This window comes from Hesperophylax consimilis, chromosome 17, assembly GCF_061612785.1.
Source record: "Hesperophylax consimilis isolate HC1 chromosome 17, BYU_Hcon_1.0, whole genome shotgun sequence".
In the NCBI taxonomy this organism is placed as follows: domain Eukaryota; kingdom Metazoa; phylum Arthropoda; class Insecta; order Trichoptera; family Limnephilidae; genus Hesperophylax; species Hesperophylax consimilis.
In genome coordinates this window covers 32,529,459-32,554,430 of record NC_142852.1, presented here as the reverse complement: position 1 = coordinate 32,554,430, position 24,972 = coordinate 32,529,459, and the positions used below count along the sequence as shown (strand labels likewise).

At 33.7% G+C, this 24,972-nt stretch overlaps 1 protein-coding gene across 1 annotated transcript in view; it reads right to left on the bottom strand.

Annotated features, from left to right (window-relative positions):
- Positions 1 to 24,972, bottom strand: part of LOC149416447 (uncharacterized) — a 110,360-nt gene that overhangs the window by 67,169 nt on the left and 18,219 nt on the right. The window contains exons 2-4 of the mRNA XM_089641687.1: positions 17,237 to 17,404; positions 15,988 to 16,112; positions 14,043 to 14,222 (exon numbers count right to left, since the gene is read on the bottom strand). Coding sequence (XP_089497813.1) covers positions 14,043 to 14,222; positions 15,988 to 16,112; positions 17,237 to 17,404 — 473 coding nt within the window. The remainder of the gene's footprint in view (positions 1 to 14,042; positions 14,223 to 15,987; positions 16,113 to 17,236; positions 17,405 to 24,972) is intronic.

Below are 24,972 nucleotides of genomic sequence, written 5' to 3'. Positions count from 1 at the left end.
ACCACCGACATTGCAAATTACCTTAAAACACTTGAAACCAAATTCAGTTCCGGGCCGGATCAAATTCCACCCATTTTTATTAAAAACTGTGCAGATAGCTTATCCATTCCGTTGTTCATATTATTTAATAATTCTCTGTCAAACTGAAAATTTCCCAAAACTGTGGTAAAAAGTTACTTAACTCCAATATATTTAAATGCGGGGATAAATCTGCAATTGATAATTATCGTCCGATTTGTATCCAATCATCCATACCCAAGCTTTTTGAAAAATTGATTCTTCTAAAGATAAACCCCAGCGTGAAATCCATCATTACAACTTGCCAACATGGTTTTGTTTCAAGCAGATCAACCTTAACAAACCTATCCCTTTACGAAAATTATATAACAGATGCACTTGCTAATATACAACAAGTCGATTCTATATATACTGATTTCAGCAAAGCGTTTGATAAGGTTTGCCATAAAATTCTTGTTAAAAACTTGGCATAACCGTTAATGTACTATCCTGGTTTAAGAATTATTTGTCTAATCGAGATCTTACTGTTTGCATCAAAGGTCACTGTCCTACACCGTTAAAGCTACAAGCGGCGTGCCCCAGGGCTCACTTCTAGGACCCATTCTTTTTAACATATTTATAAATGACGTTACAATTGTATTTACACGTGTCTTTATTTTGATGTTCGCAGATGATATGAAAATTTACCGAATTATTGACAATATCAATGATTACTTATTATTACAATCATATCTCATTAGCTTTTCTGATTCGTGTGTCCTAAATAAATTAACCCTTAATGTAAAAAAGTGTCAAGTCATGGGATTTTATAGAAAGAAAAACCCATTGATTGTCACATACTGTATGAACAATCAAGTCTTAGTATCTGTACCCGAAATAAAAAAAAACAGGGGATATAATATTTGACACCAAATTAACATTTATCTCCCACATTAACAATACATTTAATAATTACCGACTCATCTAATAAGTTCAATAAAGAACAACTTGCAAAAATAATGCCAAAAACTACCGAGTTACTGGGCGTCGCGGGACAGATGGCAGTGAAGATGGGGACTATGGAGGGTGAACTATCCGCATACAAAAATATTATTAATAACCAACCTGCAATAACTGGAACTACTCAATCTACTTCAATGGAAATATGTGACGCAATTACCGAGATAACAGAAAAGAATTTACGTTCGAAAAATCTAATTCTGCTGAACGTACCTGAAAGTAGAGACGAGAATCAAACCAACAGGATATCTGATGACAACAACAAAGTATGTTCAACGTTAAAAATTATCGATGATACACTACAGATAAATATTTCTAAAATATATAGGCTTGGCGTAAGAAAAACTGACAAGATCAGGCCAATAAAAGTAGAACTCCAAGATTCATATCAAGCTAAGCAAATAATCATAAATAAATATAAACTGAAAAATGGCATCAAAGTTAAACAAGATCTCACGGAGCTGCAAAGGAAACAAATGACGGATGTTTGGAAAGAGTTTGAAACGAGAAAAGCGGAAGGGGAAACAAACATAACAATTAAGTACATAAACTCTGTTCCAAAAATAATAAAAAACGTGCCAAAAAACTTAAACAGCACCTAAAATTGTTTGGGTACTACCAAAATGTCCGCGGAATGAGAACTAAATTACAACATCTTAAAATAACTTCTCCCACATTCCCACATGATATTTTGTTATTAACAGAAACATGGTTAAATGAGGACATCAATTCATCGGAATTAGGTCTCAATAAATACAACATCTATCGTCTTGACCGTGACCCCATTACAAGCAACAAATCAAAAGGAGGAGGTGTAATGGTGTGCATATCTAAAAACATTTCATCTAAAAAATTGCCAGTTAAACACAAAAGCGTTGAACAGATGTTTGTAATGCTAAATATTTCATCCACAAAAATCATTATCGCTTGTACTTATATTCCACCAATGTCAGATCTGCAAATATACAAGAACCACATCGAGGATGTAGAAACACTAAAATATAAATATCCTAAAGCCAAATTTATAATTGTACGCGACTACAATCTTCCGAAAATCGACTGGTCTTTCGATAAGAACAATGAAGTGATTATTAACGAAACAGAAGTGCAGTGTGTCAAATCTAAGGAAATGCTTGATATGTCTTTTTTCCTTGGACTAAAACAGTTAAATAAAGTGCATAATTCTTATAACCGAATGCTTGACCTAGTATTTTCTAGTGACTTAAGTACAGTGGTAGAACAATCGGATGAATTGTTGTTACCTTTAGACCAACACCATCCCGCGTTAGATATTATTATCACAGTCAGTCTAGAAAATTGCAGAAATTAAAAACTTCATCGTACAATTTTAAAAAAGCTGACTACCCAAATATAATTGATTATCTTGACCATATAGACTGGTCATTTCTAGAAGATGAAAACAATATTGTGAATCAAGTCCAACAATTTTATTCAATCCTAAACACTTCAAAAGAACGTCATGTTCCAAAAGTTAATTTTATTGCATCCCTTTACCCTACATGGTTTTCAAAAGAATTAAAAGAATTGATTTATACTAAAAAACAAACTCACCGAATATATAAGCAATCTAGAAACGTCGATGATTATATAATGTTTACTAACATAAGAAAGCAGTGCAAAGAATTGTCTAAAAAATGTTATAATGATTATATTAGTTTAATAGAAATGGAGGTTCATGATAATGTTAAAAAATTGTGGAACTTTTCTAATGCTCAGCGTAAAAATGATGGTAGTTTACCAAATATTATGTATCTGAATAACAATTGTGCGGATAATACCGAAGGCATTGTCAATCTTTTTGCAGATTTATTCAAAAGTGTTTATGATGATAATATTACCGATAATGAAATCCCAAATGATATATCACTTGAAGAATCACTTAACCTAAACCATTGTTTTATTGAAATAAACGCTATAGAAAAGGCTATAAAAGCATTAGATACTAATAAATCCGCTGGACCGGATGGTTTCCCTCCAATATATTTAAAATCTTGTGTTCGCAGTTTGACTTATCCATTATTTTTACTATTTAATAAGTCTTTGTCGTCAGGGTGTTTTCCAAAACAGTGGAAAAAAAGCTATCTTACGCCTATTCATAAAAAGGGAGATAAAAGCGATGTATCGAACTACAGACCAATATGTATATTGTCCGCTATTCCCAAACTATTTGAATCGTTAGTCCTAGATGTAATATGTAAACAAATTAATAATATTATTGTACCCAACCAGCATGGCTTTATCACAGGTAAATCCACCCTAAGTAACTTGATCATATACGAAAATTACATAACTGATTCTCTTGCCTTGAAGCATCAAGTGGATTCAATATATACTGATTTTTCCAAAGCATTTGACAAAGTTAGGCGACATATCCTTGTACAAAAATTAAGTATGTTGGGTATCAAGGGTAATCTGTTAAGTTGGATTGAAAGTTATCTTAGTAAAAGAGAGCTATGTGTCAAAATAAAATCTGTGGAATCTTACATTTTCGAAGCCACAAGTGGGGTCCCTCAGGGGTCTCACCTGGGACCAATTCTTTTTTTGTTATTTATTAATGATATTGTTAGCATATTTAAAGATGTAGAAGTTCTTCTTTTCGCAGATGATTTGAAAATATATAAAACAATACGCAGTTTAAACGATTGTTATACTTTGCAACTTAATTTAAATTAACTATATCGTTGGTGCATCATCAACTCTCTGTTTCTTAATATTAAAAAATGTCAGGTCATTCGTTTTTGTAAAATACGAAATCATACAATTTATGAATATTCGCTTAATAATGTAAAATTGACAGCTGTCACTCAAATCAGGGACTTGGGTGTTATATTTGATGAACAGTTAACATTCAATCCGCATATAAATGAAATCACAAATAAAGCCCTAAAAATGCTTGGGTTTATATGTAGAACCGCATGTGACTTCAAGTCACTAGAATGTTTGAACACACTGTACACATCTTTAGTAAGAAGTCAAGTAGAGTATAATTCGCCTATTTGGTCCCCGTTTTATAAAGTACATTCCAACAATATTGAAAGGGTACAACACAAATTTTTAAGATTTATTAACTTTAAACTTAATATTCCAATCCAAAATATAAATTATATCCAACTCATGCATCAACTAAATTTGATTACGCTATCAGATAGGCGAATTATCTCCGACCTTGTTCTACTAAATAAAATTATTAATTATAGAATCGACAGCCCTGAAATTCTTGCCACAATAAAATTATTTGTACCTTCCAAAAATACGAGACAAAATTCCACCTTTTTCTGTAACAATTTCAAATCTAATTATCATGCGCACATATCGTTAAATCGAATACAAAATTTTGGTAATAAATTTGGTAATGTTGTTGATATATTTAGAGATTCCGTAGCAGTGCTCAAACGAAATCTACATAAACACTTTGCTGATATGTATGACTTCTCCACTCCATAGTAAAAAACCCATTTTTTAGCTTCTGTTTTTTCACTCTTTTCTTTTATGACTTCTTTTATGACTTTTTAACTTTAATATATATGTTTTAACTTTACAAATTAATATTGTAATTTAAATAACAATTCGAATATGATTTTAAGTCCCTATAAATGCTGATTAATTTCAATCCATTTATTTTTCTAAGTAAGTAAAAAAAGAAGAAAAAAAAACTGTTCTCCATAATGGTATTCTGTATTATTTGTAAAACATTTATGTACTACAGATATAATAACTATTTTATTTATATATGTACGTAAACTTTTCAATGTCACATAGTTAATGTAATAACACTAATAACAATGTATGTAAAAGCCCAATGGGCGTTTAAATAAAAAAATAAATAAATTAACAATACAATCACTAAAGCAATGCAATTTTTAGGTTTCATATTAAGAACTTCAAAAGATTTCAAAAATTTAAAAACTTATTGTATTCATCCATTATCAGAAGCCATTTAGAATTCAATTCAACCAACTTATAATTAACCTTAATAAAGAAGAAGATAGGATTAAGACAAAAAACGAAATAGAAAAAATGAACCTAGAAGGAATAAACGTGGGCGATTTAAAAAAGAAAAGTCCTTGTATGATTTTCAAAGGAATTGACGAGAATTATAATAATGGAGAATTTATGAATGACTTAATCCTACAAAACGAAGACATAAAAACAATATATATGGAAGAAAAAATTAAAATAAAAGGAACAATCAACATAAAAAAATATAAACAAAAAAACATTATTATCGAATGCACTGGAGACATTAGAAATTTACTAATAAAAAAACAAAAAGTAAACCTGGGTTTCTCACAAATAAAGGTGGAAGACTGCAACCCACTAATGCAGTGCTTCCACTGCCAAAAATACGGCCACACAGCCACGCGCTGTCTAAGAATAAATGAAAAACCTATTTGCCCTCATTGCGCTGGAGATCACGGCATTAGAGACTGTACAAACAAAAATGAAGTCCCAAAATGCATAAACTGCACAAATAACAATCTTTTGAAAAAAAGTTCTTTTCCAACAAATCATAAAGCAAACAATGAAGAATGCAAACAACGCATAAAAATGTTACAATTTGCAAAGGAACGAATCAATTACAACTAACATGGATGATTACATTGCAAAAAAAATTGACCAAAACTACAACATTGCAGAAGAAATATGCGAAAACGTTACCGAAATTAACAAATGGTGTCAAAATAGGGATACTACTTTTTTAGTGCTGAATATGAACATAAGAAGTATCTCAAGAAATCTAGATGAATTATTAATAAATATTAATAATTTAAATACATCACCGGTGTGCATAGGGTTAACTGAAACACACTCCAACAGCGATCAATACATAAGTGCGCTACCCAACTACCGAGGAATAGCAACTAAAAAATCTATGAACAAAAATAGTGGAATAATTATGTTTGTACGTGACGATTGTGAAGTGATAAACACAGAAGAAGTAAATATTGAATTTGTCAACTGTTTAAAAATAGATATTAAATTTAAAAATTCTATTTATAGAATCATTACAATATACCGCACACACAAATCAAACATAACGAATTTTACAAACGAACTTTATCTATACCTGAATAATTTAACAAAGATTTTTACGGTTATATGTGGTGACTATAACATAAATATTTCTAATAACCATAATTCTATAGAAAAAAATAACTTCTTGAACATGATGACTCATCTTAACTTCAAATCGTGCATCAACAACTATACCCGTGAAGTACCAAATCAAACGCCATCTTGTCTAGACCATATTTGGTGTAATGTAAACCTGAATTATATAAAAAATATCAAATCCTCAACCTGGAAGATAAATATAACTGATCATCACGCAACCCTTTTTAACTATGAAACAAAAAATAAAACAAAAAACCTACCTAAATCAAGTACCACAAAAACCACATTAAACTACCAACTATTAGAAAAATCACTCATAACCGAAAAATGGACTGAAATAATAAACAGTAAGTGCGCCAATCAATGTGCATCATTATTTGAAAAAAAATTATCAGAACACATTTTAAATGCCTCTGAAATAAAAAATCTGCATCAAAACTCTAAAACAAAGAAAATAAAACCCTGGATCACTATCGGATTAGTGAAAGCAGTTAGAAAAAAAACAAACTTTACAAATTAGCTAATCAACCGACTGCCAAAAAATCAATTATTTCTTATTATAAAAAATATAAAAACATCTTAACAACTTTAATTCGAAAAACGAAAAACAGCTACTACTCCCAATTAATTCTAGATGCTAAAAACAATAATAAAAAAATATGCACTACAATAAACGAAATAATAAATAAGAATAGAAAGAACAGTTGTGTATCCGAAATTTCAGATGGGAAAAAAACGTATAATGTCCAACTTGACACCAAAAAATGCTGTAATATTCTAAACAACTATTTTGCAAATGTCGGAAAAAATCTGGCTGACGCCATCAAAACATGTCCCAACAGTAATAAAAAAGAATCCCCACGCTTCCAAACACCAATATAATAATTTCAACAAAATAACAGAAACTGATGTCGGAAAAATTATCGATGATTTAAGGGGGGGTTCCACACCCGGTTATGACAACATAGATGTAAACATATTAAAAACAATGAAACAATATCTAATTTACCCCCTAACTCATATAATAAATACAAGCCTTATAAAAGGTGTATTTCCTGATAACTACAAAAGAACAATAATAACACCGATTTATAAAGCTGACTGCCCAAACGACCCACAAAATTACCGCCCTATATCCCTTTTATCAAATATATCAAAAATATTCGAAAAAATTGTAAAAAATCAAATCTGGTCCTTCCTAGAACAACATAAAATTATTAATTCTAAACAATATGGTTTCAAAAAAAATACCAGCACCCACGATGCTATTGCAAAAATAACAAATTTTATATATACCGCCCTAGACTCAAATGAAAAATGCATTGGAATATTTATTGACCTTAAAAAAGCATTTGATAGTATTTCACACACTAACTTAATAAAAAAAATAAAATTAATTGGAATAAATGGAACCGTACTATCCTGGATCATAAGCTTTTTGGAAAATAGACAAGTAAAATTATTAAATGAATTAAGTGATTCCGAAAGTAATAACTTCTCGATACCACAAGGCACAGTTTTAGGACCACTTTTATTCATATTATATGTAAATGATATATTTGAAGTTGCTAAATACGGGGAAATTGTCTCATATGCAGATGACACAGTGCTTCTTCTAAAAGCAAACACATGGTTAGAACTGAATAAAAAGGCTAATTCAGACATCAATGAATTGAAAACATGGTTTGACAATAACCTACTAACGTTAAACTCTAAAAAAACACACTACGTACCATTTTTCATAAACAAACCAAATACGCCGCATGAAATAAACATTCGAATTCACTCTGCACCAAGCACTCAACAACACCAATGTAACTTACTATGTACTAATATTGAAATTAAAACTTCAACCAAATATCTAGGGATCACTATTGACCAATGCCTAAAATGGATACCACATATAACCATTCTCAAAAACAGAGTACGAAAATTAACCTTAATTTTTAGCTGCTTGAGACATATTCTAAATAAAGAACTACTGAGAATGACGTACTTCGCATTCTGTCAATCCATAATCCAATATGGTATAATAGGATGGGGGGGCGCCTATAAAACTCACACACAACCTCTTTACATTGCGCAAAAACTAATAATTAAAATAATATTAAAGAAATCATTTTTATATTCATCTGAACTCATTTTCAAAGAATTTAAAGTCAGAAAATTAAATACTCTTTTCCTGTATCACGCAACCTTACAAGTTTACAAAGATGATATCCTAAACAAAACCGTACCATTCAAAAACATAGAAAATCTCAGGCAAAAATACATGTTACCAATTCCGATTTGTAAAAAAACTTTGGGTCAGCAAAACTACAAATACTTAGGAACAAATTTCTTCAATAAATTGCCAGAAAATATAAGATCACTAAATGATAGTTTCAAAGAATTCAAAACACAACTAAAAAAATATACTGAAAACCTAAACTAAATTTAAAAAAAAAAAAAAAATAAAATAAAAGAAAAACAAAAACAAAAAATTAAAAATTAAAAAAAATTAAATAAAAATCCAAGAAACTAAACAAATAATACCTCATCCCATACACACAAGCAATTGCTTTTTATGGGAGAACATTGAAAAATAATAAAAATAAATATATAAAAATATATAAATATCTTATCTTATTACTAGTGAAATATATATATGTATATCACACATTGTAAATTTGTTTATTGAATAAATTGAATTTGTTTTAAAAAAAAAAAAAAATCTGGAATCCATTTTACAATATTCATGAAAAATCTATCGAGCGAATCCAACATAACTTTTTACGAAACATAAATTATAGATTAAGAATTCAAATTGAAAACATTAACTACACCTCACTGTTGAAAGTCATGGGCCTTGCCACATTAAAAGAAAGAAGAATATGTTTTTTTTTTTATAAAATTGTTAATGACATGTTTGACTCCCCTGAACTCCTTAGGCTAAGGACTCACGGAGCGATTTTTACCCGCGCCCGCTGCGGTGGCGGAATGGAGTTTTATTTTCAAAATTCACGAGACCGCTCTTTTTTGCGGTGACGCAGCCGCCGCGGTCGCGGTTATCGCCCGCAATCTTGGCGGTTGATTATCGCAAGACGGGCGGTTGCAAGACGAAACGATCAGTTGAGTTCCACTAACTCGCCCGCCAACCGATCGCAGAGCGCGCGGGGCAACCCGCTGCGGCCGCGGGTCCGCGCCCGCGCCGCCGGTACAAGATGACCGCGGGTGCAGCGGGCCCCGCAAACAATCGCACACGCCGCGGCCGTAAAACGCGTAGTGAAATGTGCTTTAATTTTTTACATAAATATCTGCATTCTACAGAGGCTGCGGGCCCGCAACCGCGGCGGGCGCGGGTAAAAATCGCTCCGTGAGTCCTTAGCCTTAGGCTGATTGAGTTTCATGTGCCTAGTAGAACGGTTCGTCAGAAGGTACCTTACCATTGTAACATTGCAGGTACCAAAGCAGAAATAAATCCAGTAATGAACCGACTGCAGAGAATGCCGGATACACGCGTCCCAAAAAGAATTCTGACTGGTCACCCAGGTGGAAAGAGAAAAGTGGGAAGACCCAGACTGAGGTGGGAAGATGAGGTAAGAGGGGATGCAGCACAGCTTCTCCAGGTGACAAACTGGAAGTCAGCCGCTGAGGACAGGAGGAGTTGGAGGCGACTGTTTCAGGAGGCCAAAGCTCGATATGGGCTGTAGCGCCATCGAAGAGAATGAACCGACTGCACAGTGCAGGGAATAAATATCACATGAACACCAACGGTACTATGTCTATCAGCCTATAAAAACATCGTTATTAAATCTGTATGTCTATCTTGATAGATGTGTAATGTTGATAAATTTTCAATGTATCTAAATGTATAGGAATGTGCATCCTATAGTTTACTCTGTTTGTTGTTTTTAAGTGAATATTTTTATACTCGGTACTTATTTTAATTGTTATATATATTTTACTCTCTGATTATATCAAATGTATTTTTAATTTTATCATATGTAAAAGCCCTAATTGGACGTGTAAAAACAAAAAATAAATAAATATAGTATAAGAATTATGTATAAATCAAAAACTTTTATAATTCAATATAAAACAATTAAGGAGTAACTAAAATAAACAAAAATTAGAGTTATTAGCTGTTGATTTGACTTGTGCTTTAGCTAGAGAAGATAATTCATATCAATAAAAAACAGAGTTATTAGATTTTGATTTAAATTGTGCTTTAGCTAGAGAAGATAATTTCATGTCAATAAAAATAAGGACGGGTTGTTTCGGAGAATTTGAACAATTCGTCAAATTTCAACGTTCATTTCCGGGTTCTGTGAAAGTCCTTTTCAAGTTCTGTTTTTATTTCAGTTCTGTCAAGCAACTAGCCTATAATGATATAATAACATAATTTGAATAGGACTTTCACAGAACCCGGAAATGAACGTTGAAATTTGATGAATTGTTCAAATTCTCCGAAACAACGTTATTAGCTGTTAATTTAAATTTTGCTTTAGCTAGAGAAGATAATTCATTTCAATATAAATTAGAGTAATTAGCTGCTGAATTAAATTGTACTTTAGCTAGAGAAGATAATTCATATCAATGTAAATAATAATAATATTAGGCTAATTTATATAGCGCCTTTTTTGTGAGAAATCACCTCAAGGGCGCTGGACAAATATATTTCTTAAATAGTTAAAACTTGAACTAATGACTTATAAATTAGAGTAATTAGCTGCTGAATTAAATTGTACTTTAAAAATAGAGAAGATAATTCAACTCTTACGTAGTCTCACGTCTCGATTACTGCAACGGCATTTATGCCAGCTTTCCAAAATATCAAATTGACAAACTTCAATCAGTGTTTAATGCAGCATCACGGTTCATAACCGGGGTTTCTAAATATTCGCACATTTCAGAACACCTTCGTAACCTTCACTAGCTCAAGTGCCCTGAAAGAATCCAATACAAACTGTGCTGGATGGTGTTTAAATCCATCAATGTAATGGCCCTACATCTCTGAACTATGCATCCCGGAAAACACTGGTCTGAGGCAGTCAACTCTTAGATCAGCAACATCATCAGCTGTAGGCAGACTGATGGAACCTAAGCGCAAGCCAAATACTAAGTTTGGTGATCGCGCTTTTGGAGTATCTGGGCCGAAGGCTTGGAATAAACTCCCTCCGGAACTAAGATCCATAACAAGTCCAACAGAATTCAGGTCTAAACTAAAAACTTACCCTTTTAAGCTGTTGTACCCTTAAATTAAATATACCATTCCTAAAAGAAAGTCCAGTTATATTCAATTTTCCAATTATGTCCTAAATCCTGTATCTAAATTTCGCCAATAAACAATTAGATAATGTTGATTGGGTTAATCTCAAGTGACCTACCAGGTAAGTATTGTACTGTATATTATCTCCATAAATAGTTAAGTAATAACATAGATCACTGTAGAAATGTATTATAAGTTTGTACAGCGCCCTTGAAGTGATTTTGCACAGAAAAGGCGCTATACAAGTCATCGTATTATTATTATATCAATACAAATTAGAGTAACGCGCTACTGACGCTCTTTGCCACTATTTACTAAGATAATGATGTGCGTAATTACCTTCCCCACACTGCCCGGGCTGGTCTGGGTGACGTGCAGCTCCCTGTCCACCAAGTCCAGACAGACTGGACGCACTACGGAGGAGAAGGTGAACTCTCTCTCCAGGTGAACAATGGCGATGTCATCTTGATATGTGGCTTGACATAAGGGATGATGCGCTACTGACGCTCTCTGCCACTATTAACTAAGATAACGATGTGCGTAATTACCTTCCCCACACTGCCCGGGCTGGTCTGGGTGACGTGCAGCTCCCTGTCCACCAAGTCCAGACAGACTGGACGCACTACGGAGGAGAAGGTGAACTCTCTCTCCAGGTGAACAATGGCGATGTCATCTTGATATGTGGCTTGACATAAGGGATGATGCGCTACTGACGCTCTCTGCCACTATTAACTAAGATAACGATGTGCGTAATTACCTTCCCCACACTGCCCGGGCTGGTCTGGGTGACGTGCAGCTCCCTGTCCACCAAGTCCAGACAGACTGGACGCACTACGGAGGAGAAGGTGAACTCTCTCTCCAGGTGAACAATGGCGATGTCATCTTGATATGTGGCTTGACATAAGGGATGATGCGCTACTGACGCTCTCTGCCACTATTAACTAAGATAACGATGTGCGTAATTACCTTCCCCACACTGCCCGGGCTGGTCTGGGTGACGTGCAGCTCCCTGTTCACCAAGTCCAGACAGACTGGACGCACTACGGAGGAGAAGGTGAACTCTCTCTCCAGGTGAACAATGGCGATGTCATCTTGATATGTGGCTTGACATAAGGGATGATGCGCTACTGACGCTCTCTGCCACTATTAACTAAGATAACGATGTGCGTAATTACCTTCCCCACACTGCCCGGGCTGGTCTGGGTGACGTGCAGCTCCCTGTCCACCAAGTCCAGACAGACTGGACGCACTACGGAGGAGAAGGTGAACTCTCTCTCCAGGTGAACAATGGCGATGTCATCTTGATATGTGGCTTGACATAAGGGATGATGCGCTACTGACGCTCTCTGCCACTATTAACTAAGATAACGATGTGCGTAATTACCTTCCCCACACTGCCCGGGCTGGTCTGGGTGACGTGCAGCTCCCTGTTCACCAAGTCCAGACAGACTGGACGCACTACGGAGGAGAAGGTGAACTCTCTCTCCAGGTGAACAATGGCGATGTCATCTTGATATGTGGCTTGACATAAGGGATGATGCGCTACTGACGCTCTCTGCCACTATTAACTAAGATAACGATGTGCGTAATTACCTTCCCCACACTGCCCGGGCTGGTCTGGGTGACGTGCAGCTCCCTGTCCACCAAGTCCAGACAGACTGGACGCACTACGGAGGAGAAGGTGAACTCTCTCTCCAGGTGAACAATGGCGATGTCATCTTGATATGTGGCTTGACATAAGGGATGATGCGCTACTGACGCTCTCTGCCACTATTAACTAAGATAACGATGTGCGTAATTACCTTCCCCACACTGCCCGGGCTGGTCTGGGTGACGTGCAGCTCCCTGTTCACCAAGTCCAGACAGACTGGACGCACTACGGAGGAGAAGGTGAACTCTCTCTCCAGGTGAACAATGGCGATGTCATCTTGATATGTGGCTTGACATAAGGGATGATGCGCTACTGACGCTCTCTGCCACTATTAACTAAGATAACGATGTGCGTAATTACCTTCCCCACACTGCCCGGGCTGGTCTGGGTGACGTGCAGCTCCCTGTCCACCAAGTCCAGACAGACTGGACGCACTACGGAGGAGAAGGTGAACTCTCTCTCCAGGTGAACAATGGCGATGTCATCTTGATATGTGGCTTGACATAAGGGATGATGCGCTACTGACGCTCTCTGCCACTATTAACTAAGATAACGATGTGCGTAATTACCTTCCCCACACTGCCCGGGCTGGTCTGGGTGTCTTGCAGCGCACTGTCCACCAAGTCCAGACAGACTGGACGCACTACGGAGGAGAAGGTGAACTCTCTCTCCAGGTGAACAATGGCGATGTCATCTTGATATGTGGCTTGACATAAGGGATGATGCGCTACTGACGCTCTCTGCCACTATTAACTAAGATAACGATGTGCGTAATTACCTTCCCCACACTGCCCGGGCTGGTCTGGGTGACGTGCAGCTCCCTGTCCACCAAGTCCAGACAAACTGGACGCACTACGGAGGAGAAGGTGAACTCTCTCTCCAGGTGAACAATGGCGATGTCATCTTGATATGTGGCTTGACATAAGGGATGATGCGCTACTGACGCTCTCTGCCACTATTAACTAAGATAACGATGTGCGTAATTACCTTCCCCACACTGCCCGGGCTGGTCTGGGTGACGTGCAGCTCACTGTCCACCAAGTCCAGGCAGACTGGACGCACTACGGAGGAGAAGGTGAACACTCTCTCCAGGTGGACGATCGCGATGTCATCTTGTAACTTACGGGCGAGCCCTCCGTAATTTTCAGCCAAGATAACTGCACGCACCTGCAATATTGTTTTATAATAATAATTTCGAGTAAAATTATTGTGCGTTGTAGTAATGCTGTAACTACTAGTAAATAAATGGTTTTATCGAAGTCAAATGTTATATCTCTTGATAAACTATTGACAGCGAATTAAGTCATTTTGCTCAAATTTCTGCCTCAATACAGGTTCGCCTAGTGAGGCAGGTTATGTGCAACTTAAATATGCCTACTAATAATGTCTCTTTACTATCTTTAGTATCTATGTTTATATGTCTTATGTTACGTTGATTAGTATTAATACGTTGATTAGTATTAATCTATATATATAATTTAATTAGTTTCAACGTCATAATGAAGGTATAACATGATGTAGGTATAAAGTATAATAAAAGTATAAATTCAATGTTTTTGACAGTCCTCCTCACTAGAGTTTCCCGATGTGAGGCGGCCTGTAGTTGTTTAAGCCTTTGTATTTAGTTTCAAGTTGTCTTTACATCGTCTTCATAATTATCACTTTGTTCTCGCAGCCATTTTCTTACTTTTAATCCTGTTATGTTGTTGATTATAATTAAAGTATAGAAAAAAGCACACATTTTTACGATTTATTAACTTCAAATTACACATACCTATTCAACACATAAACTATACATTCTTACTAAATGGCAAATTAATAAATAAATACACTTAAAATACACTCCCTACAAAACAGAAGAAAAATAAATGACCTAACTGTTTTATTTAAGATTATCAACTCCAAACTAGACTGTTGTGAACTCCTGCAATTCATAGATTTCAGAGTACCTACTCGAGCAACTAGGCAATATATATTATTCTGCAACAATAACTTAAGCATCAACTATCACATACATGCACCTATTTCTCGCTTTCACACACTTGAAAACAAATTCACCTCAAATATCGACATATTTAATATAAGTTTGCCTGTGTTCAAGAGATATCTGAATAACATTTTTATGTAGCATATTAAAAGATCGATTGCGTATATTTGTTGTTTTCTCGTGGATATCTTGTGAACTTAAAAAAAAATGTTATTTTTGTTTTAATGTTTTAAAAATAAAAACTTTCTGTTGTCACTGTATTATGCAGTAAATTATGTAAAATATGTACAGTGTAAAAGCCCATCAGGGTGTTTAAATTAATAAATATATAAAAAATAAATAAATTTTATTACTGAAAATCCTCAAAATTGGTATATTCCCACTCCTTTAGTTTTCCAACAGATCCTTAAGCTTATTAAAATAGTAAAATAATAAACCATGCACTGTGGGTAAATAACAGTAAGCTTTGCATAATATGTAGGTAACAACAGTGATCTTTGTGAGGTAAATAACAGTAAATTATGCATAATGGGTAACAATAGTGAACTATGCATAGTGGACATCAACAGTAAACTATTTATAGTAGATAAAAAACAGTAAACTATGCTTAGTGAGTAACAACCGTGATCTTCGTAGGTATAGTAGGTAAATAACAGTAAACCATGCACAATGGGTAAAACAATTCATCCGACACAACCTGTGGTAATGGTGAGGACAGTGCGTATTAAAAAGTAAGGGATAGATGACGTTAAACAGAGAAGGGACTATATTTGATGATGGTGGTTTCAATTGTTCTTCAGGTGGAGTCCAGCTTGTAAATAGGCAGTATTGCTATTGACGCATTTAAACAGGTCTGTGTATAAGTTCCCGCTGTACGCAATCTCACACCGAGCGGGAAATGCGACAATGTTGCGTCAGTTAGTTAATGAAGTGTGTTATAAAAACCTCTGATTGCTGTCTGCCTACTAGGTCTTCAGTAGTCCAGGAAGAAAGGAGGCTCCCTCCAACTATCCGATAGGCAGTTACATCAACCGTGTGGTTATACTCTTCGTCGGAGAAGCAATGTGCAGCTAGAAACGATAAAGAATATGGTGATTTAAAGGTATTTAGCAAGTAGTTGTGTTGTCAACAGGGAGGTCTTGTCAACTACCTTTGCATGACTCTCTACAGCTCTTCTGAGTGGGGGCCGGGAACTTTGTATGAGGATGGCTGGCAGAATAATCCTCCACGGCAAATCCTCCAGTTCGATGGTCAACACCAGATGAAGCGGAGATGGACGGTGGCTCTACACCACGTCGGTGGTGGACGGACTTGAAGGTGATGTTCAGCAGTGGAGAAGACCATGGCTCTACCAGGTACTCTGGGACAACTATACTACCGGTTACTAAACTCAGACACTGTTACCATACTTACCCCGGCAGTATATTTCACGCTGTTTCCCTATTCTCTCTTTCAAACACCCTGATAACATTCATCATTAATAATTCATACTTCATTCATCAGAAACGAGAGACATCAGCACCGCATCGCTAATACACAGCTGGCAACATACTTTCAGATTGTTCAATTTCACACCCAAGCCCACGTCTTTCAATTCTTGCATTCATGTTCATATTAAATAACTAAGGTAACAAGAAGTTAAACTGCTTCGTAAAACCACCGTTCACTCCGACACAAGCAACGCTTCCCTCGAAGGTACTGCGACGCATTTGCCTGAAATCCAAAAGATTCCTAATACCATCCACGGTTTTTCCTAAACGCGGTCATAAAATGCTATTTGGAGGTCGACAAAAGTACAGAAAAGTTTCCGTTTATGCCAGAATTTTTGTGAAAGAATAATACATCAATAAAATAAAGTCATAATACGGATTACAATAAACCGTTATAATGCCTTTATCACAAATGGAAAGGGGGAGACCTAATACAGAGCGGAGCACTACAGAAGAGAACAAAGGTTTGTTAGTGACGTTTGAATAAAAGTCAACTAAAGATATTTCCAATTGATAACAACCACTATCTCTTCACTCCTATATTCCGTCTCACTCTATCTCTGTGTGTATGAAAGATATTTGTATGGACCATTTGAATCCACTTAGTATTACAGTTTCCTGCGGTGGTATCGAAAGCTGTTTCGTTTTAGAATTTGAATATAATTGATGTGGATATGGAAAGTCCCTGGTAGAACAGAACTCACCGGTTATCACCAGTCGACTCCGCACTAATGAGCCGCCGCATATTTGGATGTAGTTGTCTCCAGTCCCTTCTTTGCGGAAGATGGCCACGTGCCATGGAAATTCTCCGTTTGGCACACGCATACCACTCCGCACCAGTGGCAATGAGAAAGAATCTTCCAATCCGCAATCTGGAATTATAAAATCATTCTTGGCTATAATTTAGTATATATCTGACTATTTGTTTCATTCGGTGTAGTTTTGTTTGTTATATGTGGCCTCACATTTCTATGATGTTATCAATTTATTTGTTATTTTTGTTTTTAAATATTGAGATAAAATTATATTTGCAAAATGTAGATAAGTAGTGTCGGTTATCGTATTATCGGTTACTGCCGTTGTTTATTTATTGGTTTGAAGATTAATTAAATGAAGCTTTACTGGGATGCCTCGTTCGGCATATAAAGTTCTCTCACATCTCTTATTCTTCACCGATTGCTTTGAAATGTTAACACAATGCATTCGAATACTCGTGTGTTACAGATGAAAAAAAGCGTAAACTGTTTGATGTTTAACCACAAGAGTACAGCTAGTCTGTGAATGAATAGTGTTTTACAAATTGTACTAATAAATGAATAAATAAAATAAGTGGGTTAATTCTACAATAACCGCAAAACTGCTTCGCCTTGCGCGGTAGTCAACCCATTATGGACACGGCCATATACAACATTAAAACCGAAATACAAAATATGACAACGGTTAAAGATTCAAAAGCAACAACTAAATTGGAACAAAATGTCTACATACTTGAAGAGATTTGGAAGTGTGAAAAAATAAAATTCCAAGAAGAAATCATCTAACTACAAGAAAAAATTATCAAAAATCACGAAGAACTCACCAAGAAAATAGAACAAATTGTCGAAAAAAGTAATAATAAAACACCATCTTATGCGCAAGTGCTAACATCAAACAATGAAGGAAGTCCACAAGAAGAGAGGTTCTCAATAATAATCTCATCTACAAAGTAAACACCAAAAGCCGAAGAAATACGCAACAAGATCCAGAAAGATATTAAATTATACCAACTAAAAATAGGAATAAATGATTTACGGAAAAAAAATAATCATATCATGCCCAAAAAAAGAATACGTGAGCACTCTTACTGAAGAAATACAAAACGTAACTATTAATTGGAAGTTAAAGAAATCACAAAGAAAAAACCCAAGTTAACAATTACAGGAATCAAACCTATCGGAAAAGGAAATAGACAGAGGGATAATCACACAAAACGAAAGGATTAAAGACATCTTATCGAAAAATGAAGAAAACAAAATTTATCTCATAACTGAAATAAAATATGAAAATATTGTAAGAATATAAAAATCAACCTGATACTATGGATCATCTAACTACATCGTGAAAACCTGCGGTTAAACGCGAAGAAGTTTATTAGCTCTGGGAAAATTAAACATTCAGTACCATAGAGTTAAAATAGAGGATTGTGATCCATTAACCCAATGCTACCACTGCTGTAAATTCATGCACACAGCATCAAGATGCTCTTATTGTATGGGGGACCACAATCTCGCCAAGTGATAAAACACCGGTTTGTGCAAACTGCACATCACAAAACAAAATATATGGCGAAAAAAATAGCACAGACCAGACGTGTCCCTTCAAAAATAAAATGCTCAAAGTAGCAAGAGACAGGATCGACTACGAATATAAAGGACACACTTCTTATATTATAGACTAGACAAAACAAATAACATAAACGAGAAAATATATAACAGTTTTGAAGAATACTGTCTCCACCAAACCACCTCAACTACAGCCCACTAATTCTACACATGAACATTAGAAGCATAGATCGAAACATAGATGAATTTCTAGCTACAATTAATAATGATCTCTAAAATCCGGCACGCATTGTGTTAACAGAAACTCATTCGAGTAGTTAATTGACGTACTATATACCTGGATATAAATATGTGTTAACGACAAATAGAATAAACAAGAACAGTGGCATCGCTATGTTTGTACAAAATAATGGTGATATTTTGTGCACGGAAGAAATGAAAATAAATGGAACAAACTACCTACAAGTTCAAATCAAGTATTACAAAACTGCGCTGTAATGTCAACCAATCAGAACGAATAAATGAAATTAAAAATTCTTAAAAAAATACATAAACTAAACATTACATCTAACAAACAATATTCTACACAAAAATGTTATTATAACATAAAACTTATGTAAGAACCGTGGCTCCCTTATCAGGCACAAGAACTTTTCTTTTCTGATAAGGTATACATAACCAATTGTTAGGTATACATAACCTATGTTATATTATTTAATTTTATTTATCTATATTCCTTAATTACAATAAAAAATATAAATATTTTTAGTTGATTTGTATTCCTACCCGATTTAATGAAACGTATTTTTAAATCCGTCAATTAAAATCAGTAATAAAGTTGAGAACGTTAAAGATGTCTTCTGTAGAGGTTATTTGTCATATTGACTGTTAAATCTGTGTTACTTCTACATATATGGCATACTATATGACTCTGTTATACATGTGTTATACTACTATATGGCATACTATATGACTCTGTTATACATGTGTTATACTACTATATGGCATACTATATGACTCTGTTATACATGTGTTATACTACTATATGGCATACTATATGACTCTGTTATACATGTGTTATACTACTATATGGCATACTATATGACTCTGTTATACATGTGTTATACTACTATATGGCATACTATATGACTCTGTTATACATGTGTTATACTACTATATGGCATACTATTTGAGTGTGTTACTACTATATGGCATACTATACAGAGATGTGCAAAATGGGTACTAAAACCATTTGAAATGCAAAATGGAAATTTGTCAAAACTTTTCCATTTGAAAATGCAAAATGCAAAATGGTTTTTAGAAAAGGATTTCAAATGCAAAATGCAAAACACCTGTTTTCAAAATGCATTGAAAATGCAAAATGGTTTCGCGGGTCAAAAAATTAAAATAATTATAAAATTTTTAAACAATTTTGTCATTTAATAATGGACATCAATGTAGAACAAACATATTACCTACATGATGGTAAATCCAAAAACACCACGACTACAGATTATGAAACCACAAAAAATTTGCGCGGAACTAATGTTGCCAACGTAAAAACATAGAAACTGCTATCTAACATTTAATATTACAGCGTCATGGCCCCATGTTCAGTATTGTCTAATGATGAGTCCTAAAACAAACAGTGAAACTTAATACCGACTCAATACTAAAAAAATAAAAATAAAAACATATTAAAATTAGTAAACTGGGAATATGTATTGAAGGCATCAAAAAAATATCCCGAAACAGAATCACAAATGGAGATCTCAAAAGTAATAAATGATGTCGATACTAAAGAATTATCAAAAAAAACCTTCTTTAATTTTCAAGAGAAGAAAATTTCACTTGTGACATCTGCAAAAAAATGAAGAAATTAAAATTATGTCGGAAAATAAAGAACGTAAACCTGTCTTCAACGTCAAGAAAATAATTAAAAATAAATTTGATGATACATCTAACTATGTGGACGAAGTAGATAGTGAAACCCGGAGAATACTCGTAAACAAAGAAAAATCGGATACGAAAGAATGTTTGTTGAAGACGCAAATCCAGTTATGCCAAGTTACCACTGTCTACGCTTCAGATATGGTACTGGAAGATATCTGCAGAGAGAGGAGGACGAAAAGCCTTTTTTCAGTTATTGCGGTCTCGATCACACATACAGCGAATGCGGAAACAAGAATAAACAACCAAATTGCAAAAATTGTTGTATTCAAAATGAAAAATATAAAATGACATTTCCAGAATCATAGGACAAATGACAAAAACAACTGTAAGGTATATTACAAAAATGCTTGCAATCGCTTAACAAAGTATTGAATATTAATTTTTACAAATCAAAAAAAATTCTACAACATATTTAAAATAAAAATCCTTTGTTATATTTTAGTATTTTGATAATGATTAATGAAGATAATCAATTTAATATACATGTGTATGTGATATGTAAACTCACACTATACTGTTGGCAGCAAATGAATGTAATGTGTCTAATGTATATATCAAACTGTATAACTAAAACTAATTCACTTTATATTGATAACATTGTGACATGTTTCCTTCTCGTCAAAATAATTGTTTATTTTTATTCGCTTCTATTACATTCTAAACATACGGATGGCAGGATTTCAAATGAATATTCTCAAATGAAAAATGTGTTTTAGTTATATTGATGATGAAAGAGATGTAAATTATTGTAAAGTTAATAATTTGCATGAATGGATTCAAATACAGACTACAAGAAAATGTGAAACAAATAATCTTATTTGTGTAGAACTAAAAAATTAGGTATTTAGTTCTAAATAAGATTATTTTATTATTCTACACAAATTAGATTATTTGTTTCACATTTTCTTGTAGTCTGTATTTGAATCCATTCATGCAAATTATTAACTTTACAATAATTTACATCTCTTTCATCATCAACGACATTTTTCATTTGAGAATATTCACTTGAAATCCTTCCATCCGTATGTTTGGAATGTAATAGAAGCGAATAAAAATAAACAATTATTTTGTAATAATAATAGGTACATTATTATTTATGTACATATATTATAGGTATAACAATCATTAGGTCAATATGCAAGTACCGGAATCTCTTTCATGCTTATTTTAAAAACAGTATAAATCACATATACATATTTAACTTATGCTTTGTGAAACCACAATACATTCGGAACAAGTTGCTTTCTATGAAATTCCCGGATTTAATTCGTATCACTATTGCAGAAGTTACAAATCCCGTGGTGGTATTTGGTTTTATATAAAAAATAATCACGCCTTGTCGCAAATATTTATAGACACAAAATATTTTGAAAACGTTTTTGGAAAATTGACACTTAAAAATAACGAAATTTTAATTCTTTTAGCTATATCCGACCTCCGAATCTCAATAAACAATTTTTTTGTCTGAAATATCTTATGTGTTTAAAAATAATATTGACCCAAATGAAAGTGTCATATATTTTGGTGACATCGATTTAAACTTATTAAATAGAAATGATTCAGTCATAATAACTTATGAAAACATCCTTGCAAATAATTATTTAATATTTTTTTTTTTTTTTTTTTTTTTTTATATTTATTCACATTTAAACCCGCTAAACTACTTGTGTAGTTTGTCAGCAGGGACATAGAGACAACATTTATACACTCATAAGATACAATTTGAACGGTACATAATTACATAAATTGGTTACATTGCAGAAAAGTTTAAATAGCAGCATAAAAGCCTTATATAATAAGCAAGTAAAAATAAATGTATGAACAAATTAGTATTATCAACATAAAACATAAAAGCCTTATAAAATAAGCAAGTAAAAATAAATGTATGAACAAATTAGTATTATCAACAAGTACATCAATAGTTTCATAAATAGAGGTAGGTAGTCAGGTATTACAAAATAATTGTTTTTCCATTTTCTAAGAATATGAATTCCATTTCAGGGGCATCAGTATAGATCATTATTATCCAATAACCATTTCCTTAGATTATATTTAACATTAGCAGTATACATGTTATTATTTTTAATTGTCATTGGTAATAAGTTAAACATTTTGGGTACTATATAGTTTAAAGTTCTTTCACCATATTTATTAGTACATTTCGGAACTACCAGTCCTTCATTTTGAGTGAATCTTGTGTTATGTTTATGGCAAACTCTTTCCCTATACAATGAATCAGACAATATAACATGTTGACTTACAATATTATAAAACAATAATCCTCTGACAGGTAAAATATTCAGAGACTTGTATATTAATTTAATGTTACTTCTGTGTTGATTGTCATATTTATGGATTAACAATTTTATAATGGAGTTTTGTAATGTTTGTATATAGCTTATATTAGTTTTACAAGAATGTCCCCAAGAAGTAATTCCATAACGTATAGTGGATTCAGCCAGAGATAAGTAGATTAACTTTAAAGTACTTATAGGCACGAAATATTTTATTTTATAAATCCTACCCACAATAGCTCGTAGACGTTTACAAACATTAGCAATTTGTACATCCCATTTCATGTAGCAGTCAATAGTAACACCCAAATATACATAACTTTTGACAAAATCAATGGTTTCACATGAACAGGGCTGTGCAACATTTTTATGTATGCAGTCAAATGTGTGTGTATATAATGAAGGAATTACATTACATCTGGCGTGTGGAGATCTGATGTGCATAATTTTAGTTTTTTTGGCGTTTATAAAGAGGCCTGCATCATGCGACCATTTCAGTAGGGCAATAAAATCATGTTGCATAAGGTTCATTGCAGTAACCAGATCTTCGTGCGATATTACGAGCGCCGTATCGTCTGCATATACAAAATGTTTAACAAATGAAAACAATTTTCTCATAATTGAGACATAAATAATATAAAGGGTTGGCCCTAGAATTGACCCCTGTGCAACACCTGTTGAGATATATTTTCTTTTGCTAAATTTTTTAAGAATTTTTACTCTTATTTGTCGATCAGTTAGTAAATTTTTTAATAAAACTAGCAGCTTTCCTCTAATTCCTATTGCCTCCAGTGTTTCTAATAGTTTATTTGTATCAATGGTATCAAATGCCTTAGAGTTATCTATGAATAAAACCAAAACTTGTTTTTTTAGATTTAATTCATAATTTATGTGATTTGAAAATTCCTGAAGCAGCATTTCCGTACTTTTTTTCTTTTGAAATCCATATTGGTTGGGATCCAACAAAGAGAAAGATTCTAGATATTTATTAAGTTTTATGGAAATGTATTTTTCAAGTATTTTTTCTAGGGCTGGCAATATGCTTATTGGCCTATAATTTTGAATATCTGTATGTTTGCCCCCTTTGTAAATTGGCCTAATGATGCTACTTTTTAGTTCATCTGGTATTACTGCTTGCGATAAAATTAAATTGATAAAGTGTGTTATAACAGGCCCTAAAATATTAATATGTGTCTTAATGTCAAACATTCGAATGTTGTCAATCCCTGGTGACTTTGAATTGTTTAATTTGCTAACAATAATATTGATTTCTTGGCAGGTAGCTCTGGGTAGGTACATACTATGTTGCACTTCATTCAGCCTGACGGTCGATGCTAAATAATCACATTTATGTATCATAGAGTTAACACTATTTGTAAAATATTCAACAAACTTATCTGCTACGGTTTCTTCATTATTCGTATTTAACATATATTTCGAGATTATTTCGTCACAACTACTTTTGGACTTGCGTCCTAATAATTTATTTATTTCATCCCAAGTTTTTTTTGTATTTCCAAAATAATTTTTGAATTTATTGTTAAAAAAGGTAGACTTACATTTAATAATTTCTTTTGTCACCTTATTTCTGAAAGTTTTATATTCCAATTCAAAGAATTGATTGCTAGGAAAATTCTTCCACCTTCTGTACAATGAATCTTTTTTTTTTATGTTTTCTAAGATATTAGAAGTTATCCAAGGTTTTATTGACAGAGGTCTTTTTTTGGGTTTATAATTCATAACGATTTTACTCTGTTCATACAAATTCTTAAAGTTGTTTTTAATTTTACTATATAGTATATTGCAATCTTGTTCCTCAAGCAAGGAGTGCCACTTAAAATTATGAATGTTTTTGTCGATTTTGTTTTGCGA